The sequence below is a fragment of the Pezoporus flaviventris genome, unplaced genomic scaffold (genome assembly GCF_033815535.1).
Source record: "Pezoporus flaviventris isolate CSIRO_AGI_PZ_B2104156 unplaced genomic scaffold, CSIRO_AGI_Pfla_v1 ptg000007l, whole genome shotgun sequence".
Classification (NCBI taxonomy): domain Eukaryota; kingdom Metazoa; phylum Chordata; class Aves; order Psittaciformes; family Psittacidae; genus Pezoporus; species Pezoporus flaviventris.
This window is the reverse complement of record NW_026892555.1, coordinates 67095350-67107776: the sequence shown is the minus strand read 5'-3', so window position 1 is coordinate 67107776 and position 12427 is coordinate 67095350. Positions and strand designations below refer to the sequence as shown.

Sequence of the window (12427 nt, the reverse complement as noted above, 5' to 3'; positions counted from 1 at the left end):
ACATGTGAAGCCCAAATTACCTTTAAACTAGTTAGTAAAGTAATGGCAGCTCTGATGTACTAACTAGTACATGTCTCAGCCATGCAGGCACACCTTAAGTTTATTTACTTGGGCAGGTAGCCCAAGCAAGCCAGATGAAAGCCAGCTCTGGTATGCCTACAGGTACTGCAACTACATCTCTCACTGCAGTCCTAAGGAGATCCAGGTTACGTGACTGGTACATACATATCACAGAAGACTGAACTGGACCGAGTATTGTATAAGTAAAAGCAGATGCACAACATTCATTTAGGGCTATATTTACCATTCCTTTAATTTGTTTGCTATTAAGCCTCCCTTCCTTCCTCTACACTTACCCATAATACTTTCTTCAGAAGAACTCACATTTGCACACTCATGCTAAATACTGCATAGGTGCTATGTTACTGCAGGTAAGCTAGTCTGCTAAATCCCTGTGTGCTTGTACTTACCACTGAAGCAGGTCCAGACTTTGTCCTTACCCCAAACCTGCCAGACCTCCCTTTACATCCTCCCTGTAAACCATGGGCATGCACACAAAGACAAACATATACTGACTAAGCACCAGTCATTAGCCAAAGATCATGAAGTTTTAAATTCAGTTCCAAGCTTCTAATCTAAAGGTTAGTCAACAGCAGAAAGCTCATGTTGCTGTATCATCCAAAATTACACAAAGGTAAAGGAAAGACAGGCTCCTAAGCTACAGAAGGTCACACTTGTAAAACCAACTGAAATGTTCCTTATTTGTGATGTCCACAAAAAAAAACTATCCTTAATTGTCACAGTTTTAGAAGAGAAAGGTAACAATTTTTAATATTTTTTTTAATTAAGCTCACTGTAAAAAAATGTTTTTGAGTTGCATTCCATTAAAATGCTTCTCAATAATTTCCAAATACTCCCTGCTTTCAGCTTTTAGGTGATGATACAAAATCGTATGTAATACAACTGACTATAATACCACTACAGTTCATGCTTAACAATCGGAAATCCTGCTATCTAGACAGATTCTCCATGCTATGTGTATAAGAATTCATGTTTCCATCTTTCACACTGCATAGCCATCAGAGCACTAGTTTTTCTAGCATGTTTTATTTACTGCATTATCCACATGGTGAAGCATACCTAGACATCCACTTCATTTTCAATTAAATCTACATAAAATTGCCAAAATACACTATTTTCTTTCTTCAGACAGCTTCACTATCTATCAGGATATCTATCTAAGCCATTTCTTAGACTTGCTGACATTTCCTTTTAGCTCAGTTAATATTTGAAGGTATCATCTTATTAATATCATCTGATGAGAATAAGGGGAGGCCTGTAAACAGGACACATCTCAGGGTTCCGTTGAAATGAGTCACATTAGTAGGCAAATTAAAAAAGATAGAGAACAGGCTATATAAGGTCTCGGCCTACTTACACCAGTGTCCCCCCAACAGCTACAACAGAATCTGGCAATTCTCTCCAAAGACTTGAGCCGTAAACAATGTTATAAAGAACAAATCATGCTAGCCCAAGTGAATCTATTGTATGTTTTGGGCTACGTATACCTTGCTAAACTATTTGAGCATATACTATTCTTGTTTGCCAGAATAATAATTAAAAAAAAAAGTTTTAAGCAACTCTGACAGAAACTCTTAGAACAGGAAGAAAAGAAAGGGTTTCTCACTATCAATCATAATCAGCCATCATTCCAAGCTGCAGTCTCTAGGTGGTGTATTTTTACTTTCTTGGTAGAGTAACAGAAATTTGTCTTGGTGTTCTCACAGTACTTCACTTCAGAGACCAGCAAGAAGGAAAAAGGTACAAAGGAATCAACCTTTTAACTGCATCCAGTGCTCTGTATTACAAATCTTCTTTCTTTGCCTCTGTCAAACTACGACTGTATTTTTTAATTTAATCTAGGTTGTTTGGTTTTCAGGTTTTTTTTTTTTTTAAGAAAGAAAAAAACAAACCCATAAGAACCTGATACAGTTTGCTTAGCATTTTTTTTGCCTTTTTTTTTTGCGGGGGGGGAGAGGGGGGCTGGTTGTTTTGGAATTTTTGTTGGGGGGGTTTTCCCCTCATCTTGATTATAATATTATTACTACTCGCTCATGCAACAGAAGTCAGCATTGCATGAAACACTATAGGACCTTCAGGACCTCTTCCTATGATATAACATAGAACAATAGTTTTTAAAAACAGCTCCTAGGAATCAATAAATAACTCTGGTAAGAAACTGTATCCACAGGGTTTTGCCTAGTAATGCAAATAGCAGCTCAAAATCCAGACATTTTAGACTTCAAAGCAATTACAGTGAAATTATTTTTGCAATCTATCAATATTAATTAAAAAAAAAAATTAAAATCCACATTAATGAATTTTCAAACAAGAAAATTACAAACTCAGAGCCAGAAAAAAGGAGACTAAACTTTCACCTGCGGCTCACTGAACTCAGCTCTTCACCTAAACCGTGCCAACAAACCAATACCGAATAAAAAAAAATTTTATGTAGGGTTATGGTTGCACATGTTTGCTAATCGTAACTCACTCCCATAACACAAACGCTTCCAAGTCAGGAAATAAAAATGTCATCTTAAAACAACAAAACATTCAAAAAATCCCCTCTTAATAGACAGATACGACTGTATCATGAACTGAATTCACCATTTAAATACAACTCAATGATGAAGTGAGCAACTCTTAAGTTCTTGTTCAGGAACACAAAAAGCCCTCCCCTTCCCCCTCCCATCTCATAATGCTGAATTCCCTCATCAAATTCACTGAGTTTAATGAAGATCAAACCTTCTAAATTCATTATAGCTGCTCAGCCTGGACACTACAGGCCGCATTCTTGCCCATCTGCCACCCACAGCAGTAACAGCTGTGCAGCCCCATTTCATTGTTTTCAAGAAATTTTTAGAGAGTTGTGTCAATGGCCCCATGCTATACTCTGTTCCTTTTCTTTTCAACACTGTTCAGAATGACAGTATTTTTGGTGTCTTCCACAACATGCAAGGCAGATCTATAGTTTCTATTGTACTAGCTACTGAATGGCAAGGACGGGTTGCTGCTTATAAAACCATAGCAACTATTCTGACTTTCCCACTAATACTGATGTGGTGAGGATAAAAGTTGGTGCTGGAAACATAACTCATTTCCAGATACTGTATTTGATTTTTTTCTCTTTCACTTAATTACTTTGTTCCCATATATTTTATCACATCCTAGTCTTTTCACCTTTAAAACTCTGAGGTCTTACAAATATACATGTTACAGGCATCGTTCCCCAGCTCTGTGCTTGCTTGAAGCAATGACACTGCCTAAGTCCCAGGGAAGTATCACTGCATTGAGTTGTCCAGATTTCAATTACATGTGAGGCCAAACATGGACTGAATCAGTTTTAACTTCTGTTGAGATGAGAGAGGAGAGATTTAGATTAGATATTAGAAAAAAATTCTTCACTGTGAGGGTGGTGAGGCACTGGAACAGGCTGTCCAGGGATGTTGCGGCTGCTCCATCCCTGGCAATGCTCAAGGCCAGGCTGGACAGGGCTTTGAGCAACCTGGTCTAGTGGAAGGTGTCCCTGCCCATGGCAGGGGGGGTTGGAACTGAGTGAGCTTTAAGGCCTCTTCCAACAGAGACCATTCTATGGTTCTATGTCAGTTCTCAAAAATAGAGCAGTTAACCCTAGTTGGCTCAGGTGAACCATGGGAACCAAGGAGTATATTTCTTATAAAACACATCACACTTTTAAAGCCACACAAAAGGAAAAAAATATTTTACCTGTACTAACTCCTTTATTTTTTTTCTTTGCTAGCCCTCACTTCCCTTAGAACTGTCCTTAGATCCAACAGTTCTGAGACTGTCCGTATTCTCATTTTGCTCCTGCTACACTGAATATCACTGAGCATACAGGACAGTTTGACACTTCAAAAGTGAAAAATTAACAGCACTGACTGAAGCCAGCCAATGCACTATTGTGATCACTTACATTCACTGCTTTACAGCTGCACTTCACCTTCATCACTCCCATGTAAATTCAGTTAACTGACGCTTTCTCCAAGTAGCGGACAGCTCTCCAGTCCAGGAAGGAACTGGAGTTGTCATGCATACAAGTGGGGAGCAGGTGGGGATCAACTGTTCGTAAATAAAAGCGCCACTAAATCAAACTGCTGCTTGAAATGCTAATGCAATATTCTGCTGTACAAAACGTTTAACTATGTGCATTCATTTTACAAGACAAGAGATCACGTAGAATTATGACCTTCAGTAGCTTATATCAAGAGCTGGATGAGACACTTGGGAGAGAAAACTAAAAAGCAAGGCACGTTAAGTAGTGTTCATGCTGCAAAAACACCAAAAAGCCAAAGAACTCCCCAAAACCACAGAATCCATTAGTTGGAATCACAAGTTTTCTGTTTATTTACCTTCTTATTAAGCCAGTGCCACAGCTTGTCAGTGGCAGGGGGGGAGACGGAAGAAAAAGAAAAAAAAAAGACAAGAACACAGTGGAAAATTATTGAAAAATGCAGTAATAGAAAAGGGGGAAAAAAGCAATGAGAGGCAGGCAAAGTCATTGACAATGAAAATGAAATTGTTCCAGACACAAAAGGTAAATTGCAATAGGAAAAGATCACAACTTCTAATGCAAGAGTCTAGATTTTACTATTAACATGCACTATTTGAAACAAAGAGGGATAGAACAAATAACAATTCATATTTAATGGTATTAACAGAGCCATCAGCATAATCTGGGCAATTCCAGTTTAATTATACTAAGAGCTAACATTTCAAATTTCAGAGCAGGACCTGTAAACATACTCTGAGAAGGGCACTTTAGCGAAACATGAAGACTTAACATGAGATACTTGTTTATTTCATTAGTGCTCCCATTCAGGCTCTTTCCTGTGTATTTCAAAACACTCCTATTATGTCATCTACAATTAGACAAATTTTGGCTGGCTTTTTTAGTACCACGTTTATTACAACATTCACATTCAATGACAACATCAAATATGTAATTAAATCTGATATACACAGCACATTCTAGATCAAATAAATACATGGATTTCACCTAACTTTACTGGTCATGCAGAAGGCTCTTTGCACTTCTCAACAGTCAATTTCTAGTTTTGTACTACAGTTATTTTTCTTTACTAATTCTTACCCATATTGCTCAAGTACACTCATTTTAGGAACTACTTTATGTAGGGCTATACTGTTAATTCTAGCCATTAGTATTCAGTTAGCAGCAAAATCAAAACTGTGAAAAGCTTTAATATTGTTAATCATCTGTGTTAGAGGTTAAGATCAAGCAATTTGTTTCTCCCTGAAAACAAGATCATTGAATGCTCAATAAATCTAGTACTTTCACCAGTTGCCAGAAATGACATTACCTCCCAATGAAAACAAAATGTAGGAACATTTCAAATTAAAAAAAAAAAACTCAGAAAGTTAATTAAGTTATATCAGAAGCAAGAAGCAGATTTACAAAGAAACATGAACATCAGGAAACATGAGAACAAAATGTTACAGAGCACCCACTTTCATTAGCTTTTACTACTCATGGAAAGAATCAGTCATGGAAAGCAATGACAAAGCTTCAAAAGCTTTAAACTGATACTGCAGAATTTGTTTCTATTTTACCTCTTCACCTACGGAATAATTTATCAGCGAAAAAAGGTGAAGTTTTTCACCAATTCAATAATCTACTTTTGCCTTTAACTTTACTTCTGCGTATTAAAAGCCACTATGCATTAGGTTCATTTGGGGAAAAACGTAGATCTCATAGCCAAGTACCTCCACTTTGAAAGTCCAATGCAACAAAAGCTAGAGCTCTATTGTTAGCCTGAGATTTTAGCAGAATATGAATAGAAATCTTTGGTATTTTTCTAGAATTTCAGGCTCCTCAAATCAGATGATAAATACAGTAACTATGAAACAACATTATATGTCAAAAATATTTTTTTATTAATGTTTAAGACAATATCTGGGAGGCTCTACCTGACTGCTATCTTACCAATACTGGTGTAAAAATAAAATTCCAGTACACTATACCTAGAAAAAGCATATAATAATTACAAGATTCACTGAAGTCTACCAGAAAGCATGCATGCAAAATACTAGCACATTCTAATTAATAAAATGTCTAGTGCTTGCACTTGAGCAACTGCCTGTGCTGCTGAACTCCCTCACAAACCCTAATCAAAATAAAGCTACTGTCACCATATGAAAAGTCTTCTTTAAAAAAAAAAAATAAATATTAGTGAAGCAAATTATTTGCTCCTGACTGTTGTAAGAACATGCACAATGCCGTATCTATTAAGTTTTAAGATGAGTGATGGATGACAACAGAAACCTCTCTACTCTTTCCCCAGGAAGTCTCTCATATCTGAACTGTTCTGTCTGCTGGCTCCACGGCACTAATGCACCACTAGGGACTTAAGAACATCCTATTTCCATACTCCATATTTAAAGCAGGCCTGCACATATAGGCAGGCACAGCTTGACACACTGCCTATACAGAAAATTAAAAGGAATGCCCTACTTTCTTTCCTCTTGATCAGAACTTCAGTTCAAATTTTTCTGCATTTCCAAGATAACCATAGGCTGATAAGTAGTGGGAAAGAACATTCTTTTGTTCATGCTTTTATTTAAGAAACATAACCAGCAAAACTCAAAGATTGGCATGAGCAGTACTCTCCCATTTCTCACAATGGATTATTTTCCAGACCATCTACACTAGCTTCCTGAGCTTCAAGAAGTCATGCTACTCTAAGAGGTCTTCTTGATTCTCACTATCTTTTACTCAAAACCGGAGCTATTTCTTAATCAGGCATACCACTTTAGAAAGATCAAGTAGTACCACCAAATATGTGTGACACAGACCTTTGTCAATGCCTTGTTGTACTTAGCAAAAAGCCCCAATACCTTCTGATGCTGAGATTCAACCTCCAGTTAACTCGGTATACAAAGACCAAAACCAAAAGCAGACTCAGTTCAGGAAAAAAAAAAAAAAATATATATATATAAAAAATAAATATTCAATTGCAAAGGAAATAATCTTTCAATCTTGGTTTCTCTCACGCACAAGCATAAAATGTAATCTGTAACAATTTACTCCATGGATTTCTACTTTGTGTTTGTATATTTTTTACTGCTTCTTTAACAGTGCCTACTGAAGCCAAAACGTTTGGTAACCCAACTTCAATACACAGCTCATTCTAAAAAACTCCCTAAAAAAAAACCTTCCTACAGCTTCCTAAAAAAACTGGCAAGGATGCTACTTTCTTTCCTCTCCTTTCCCCGTCCCTGCAAATATCACAACTGACAATATCCCATGGGATTGCTTCCCAAATTCTCACAAGGTAAGATTCATCCATGATCCTACAATGCACAGAATAAGCATATCCAATAGAACTTTGAAGATATGAAAGCATTAGTGTGATAAGCTTTGGATAAGTTCACCCATGCTAAAGCCAGGTGAACTGTAATTACAATAGGCACAAGCAAGTAGAATCATGCAGACTATCAAATGTCTTTATAATGGCTAGAAGAGCTTGAGTTGCTTTAATACACACAGCACAGACTCAGAAGGCATATGACTGTCACCTAAAAAATGGGGAGGGGGTATATGGAGAAGCGAGTTGTGCCAACACTGTTCTTTTGTTTAGACAGGAACAACACGGATATAAACTGACCTTAAATACATTTAAACTGAACAGTGGGAAGTTCTGTTGCCATTATGACAAAAGCCCTACCTTCTTTAAGGAGAAAAGACTTGGTGGTATTAGGAAGGATATGGCACTGCTTAATTATGCAATACAATGATGCTAAACAACTAATGAAATACATACAATATTGTGTCTAGAAAGTCTTATTACTTACAAAATATTTTCATGAAAAGCTTTGTATAATGTAAACCTTTATCCCCACGTTAATACTTCCCACTACCTTTAGAAACCCCTTTTATCTTGTTCATAGCTGTATTCTGTAAGGCTTTTCCTTTTTCAAATTCTTCAATGAATGCTGTGAGATCGTTACTTATTTCCTACAGCCATTTTAACCCTTTTGTTGACCTTTTGACATCCATTTACCGATTAGATTTGGGCTTAAACTCTTCCTTTTCTTGTAGAAATTCAAAGCTATAATCTGCTGATGGATCTGCCAAGATACAGATGCTCTGACAAATGTACTTCCAGGGTTCAGCTCTTCAGTTATAGAAACTCTGAGGTAACAGCTTTTTCTAAAGCAGAGAATACTTCAACACACAGTTACAGAAAGCACATTCTTGCACACTGACATAGTTATTACAAACAAAATAATCTATCAGGTTAAGGCAAAGCTCACAATCCTAAATGGAGGAGTCTTCTTAAATTTTATGGAGCCTTCCAGCTCTGCAATTTACAGTGCAAATGTGGGTGCATTTTGAGTGGGGGAGAGGGGAGGGGAGGACACAAGCTTTATTCTGTGGTACCTCCCAAATACCTTACGCAACATATTTCTTCTTTTACAAAGGAAAGCCTTCCTTCTGTATCAACATGCCACTGTGTTCAACAACTATAATTCTACACAGTATAAACAAGTGTTTGATCTAGCTCAGGCCCTACTTACAGAATAAAATGGCTTGGTTTTTTAGATTACATTTTCACAACAGAAGTAGGAACATCTCATCTTCCAGATTAAAGCTCATCAAACTTAACTTCAGTGTTTTCTGTAATCAGGTAAGATGTCTGAACCACAAGAAGTTTGCCTTGCTCAGATATGAAATCTCCAAAAACTAACTCAGCCTTTAAAAAGTGACTTCTGTCAAGCTTTGCATGTAGTCATTTAACAAATTTTAAACGTGTACTTTAAGAGTTAACAGTGACAGAAGAGACATGGTTTAAAACACACCATAAAACAGATACAGTTTCACATGAGAGACGTGTCCATTAGTGACAGACATTTATTTTTAGAATTAAAATATCTCAGCACAGACTGAACAGAGAATAAAAAAAATAAAAAAATCAAGTTGCTTAATGAAGTAAGTGGAAATACCTTACTGTCAAGCTTTAACATGACTCTTCCAAGCCCTCTGATGGGCCGTGGAGCAAGGGCTTCCTGACGTTCCTTCACAAAATTTTCAATAAGTTGCCACCAACTTTTGCAATGGTTTGCCATGAAGTTCAGAACTCCAAAATGAACCACGAGCTTTTTAAGTGCCCAAACTGTAACCACAAGAAGGAAATTAAGTATTAAGAGATTTCAGAGGAGCACATCACAAGAACTATAAAAAGAAAAAAGGATTCTTGAGTTTTAGTTCCCATTAGGAACCACTTTCAAAATTTTCAAGTGGTTTTAGTACTACTCTCTTCACACACTTTACAACCATACTTGTCCATATGGAATCTGGATGACACCAGAAGAAAGGTGCCTGCACACTACCTATTACACAGTTAACACATTTGAGCAAGGCCTGGGATAAGCAGGTATCATGCCAGGATTCCAGTTCAGTGGATTTATTGTATCTTCACACATACAACAACACCTCAGATGACTACACATCAAATACCACATTCAGAACTTAATGGTTTATTACACATATAATAAAATTTTCAGCCTCAATTCTTACATTCTAGGCCTTCTATACAGCTCAAGCTGTATCTTTCCTTTAAGAACTGACAGTAGATTGTGTGTCATTTCACAGTAGTGTTCATTTAAACCTTCAACTACTGAAATACAACTACTGATTAATTTTGCTTTTAAACATCAAAAATATTATTTTGAGATCAGCCTTTTATCTTGGCTTGAAGATGATCACACAAAGCTTCAGAAAAAATCCACACTGATCCTCAAAAACAGATAGACAACACAAGAAATATTTACAACTTCTCCCCCAAAAGAAGAATTTTGTTACCAGAAAGAGATTTCTCCAACACTTCTAATAAATCCACTCGAAAATAGTTTCTCAACAACACTACAAATGTCTAGCCTTATATTTACAGAAATATACAGCTCATGTCTGCTTAGCTGTCATGAAATAAAGCCCAGAGAGATTTTCGCATAAGGCTCGCGATTCCAATTTTGCGGTGGCAATGCGCTCGCTTGCTTACTGAGCGTATGTGCAAAACTTGTGAATCATCACAATCAGGAATGTAAAAGCAGAACAGCATGATACATATGAAACTTCCCTTGGAAGCTAACAGACCTTTAACAGTCATGAAATATTTGCCATATTCTTTTTTTATTCAATAAAATGTTACACCTCTCAAATTATCTACCTTCTCATCACTGAGAAGAAAACAGTAATCTTCCGAAGATACTAGCATATTTAACATCAGAACACAGGAGTTAATTCACATAATAAACAAAGATTTGTATTACAGCTGATTTCACTGAAGTATTGATGCAAACATACCAGTCACAAAAAATTACAAGATACATAAAGGATTACGAGATTACAGGATAACAGACTAGAAAGTCTCATAACCCAGTCCTGCCATTAACTGATACACAAATCTTTAAACAAAATTATGCCACATCCCCAAACAGTGAAAACTATGGTTCTAAAGGAAAACAAAGTGAAATTACTAGCCACAGAATCATGTAATTCTCCAAATTTCTCCCCATTTTTTCTTAAATCAGAATTTAGTAACAGTGCATTTATTAAAGTTCCCCACGAGCCTATTATCTGTAAGCCACTTGTGCAATATTTCACCTTCTTGTTCATAGAGAGCCCATGCAACAATTTGCGAACGCATGGTTTACTTACCCTCTGGCACCACCATGTGGCAAATATGCGATTTATTCTTTTGAAGAAATACTATTATTATAATACTCTTTCTCCTAAAGATCATGTTGCAAACGTACAAAATAGAAGAAAATAATAACGTGTGCCAGCACCTAAGTTACAGCTTGAAGTTTTATATGATGAAATCCAACTCATGGTAAATACACAAACTGCTGCTCACCAAAACAGGGCAAGCTTGCACTTTACAAGGTGAACAACATTCCTTAAATGGCTTTCTAACCTTCTGCTATTGTTTAAAAGAATTTAAATAATATCTTCTAAAATAACTGAGTGTGCACTCGTTGCAAAGGTGACGTCAGGAGGCGCACCAATCAATCACACAGTCATAATTACGTCAGGTTAAAAAGGGGAAGAGCGAAAAAGCTAAAGGAGGACTGTTATTACAAGGTTGTGAGCAAAAGAGGAAGGCTGCATAAGACATTCCAAACATCTCCAGGAAGCAGAAAATTACCTGAAGACAAACACAGAATTAACAGTATGAGGCAACAGAACAAGCAAAGTAGTAAATGAAAGCTCTTAAAAAGAGACAGTACCAGGATTCCCAACCTCACACCACTGAACAAAATACTACAAATGTTCCACAACCTAGCTTATTGCTTAATTTTTGAATTCAAAAGTCATTGTTTCACCATTTCATTTTATGATATAATTATGGTATACTTTTTCCACGCTCTACATAAAGCAATTTTGAAAGAGCTTCTAATTCTACCAAAGTACAAATGCATTCAAGGAAAATTGTTAATGGTACCAAGATATTTCTAATAATCTAAATTCTACTTCATGTAAGTCCTGTCTACAGACATAAGGAATTCTGGTGAAACTAATACTTTTTTATTTAAGGTTTTAGAGAGTTATTTTATTTACATTCTAGAAGCATTATCCTTAATGTCTCAGAAGACCTTAAAGTTACTAGTGTCCTTAAAGCTTGAACAGCTGCAAGGAAACTTGCTTTATAAGCTTTCCTATTTTCCACTACTAAGTATTTTTAACGCCACCTCTCTTTTAACAATCCATCTTATCATCATTTCATTCACCTTCTGACACTTAATGTGTTCCCTCTCCTAAATCTGTATTCATCATTATACTGCCTTTTAATACTATTTTTGTGATGATCTAGCTATATTCAGGTATATGCCAAGAAAAAGCACTTAATGGTCCAGTGTCACGGCTAAGGCAACAACTCATAAATATTCTCATAATCAATTTCTATACTGGCTTTATTGTTTGGGTAGCTATTTTAGACCTAATGAATGGCACAGCAGTATTCATCCATTTCAGTTACAGATGTGCACTTTCATCTATACTCATCTGGCTCAAGATTAAAACCATTCACTGTTGTCTGCCTAACTGCAAAACTATTGCATCCATTTTTTTCTCCCACCCAAGTAGGTGTTTTCAAACAGTGGCAGGTCATAGAATCATAGAATCACTCCTTGACTTTTCTCTTCAATAAAGTTACATAAGCTCTACTTCTAGAAACACTAAAATTTATTTTCTAATCCGTTTATCATTTTATGATTTATTTATGAGCTACATCCAACCTGCCATCACCATTTCCCATGATGTTCAGACAGCAAAATCAGGCAGTTTCTTCTGTAGCAACTACACTGGAATGAAACAAAGCTCAAACCT

At 36.4% G+C, this 12427-nt stretch overlaps 1 protein-coding gene across 4 annotated transcripts in view; it reads right to left on the bottom strand.

The window, feature by feature from the left end:
- The window catches only part of TMEM245 (transmembrane protein 245), a 76125-nt gene that overhangs the window by 44806 nt on the left and 18892 nt on the right, over window positions 1-12427 (bottom strand). For 2 of the 4 annotated variants that reach the window (XM_061449080.1, XM_061449082.1), the window contains exons 6-7: window positions 9043-9212; window positions 4431-4454 (exon numbers count right to left, since the gene is read on the bottom strand). In XM_061449080.1, coding sequence (XP_061305064.1) covers window positions 4431-4454; window positions 9043-9212 — 194 coding nt within the window. The remainder of the gene's footprint in view (window positions 1-4430; window positions 4455-9042; window positions 9213-12427) is intronic. The other 2 variants (XM_061449081.1, XM_061449083.1) reach the window with 1 other exon arrangement.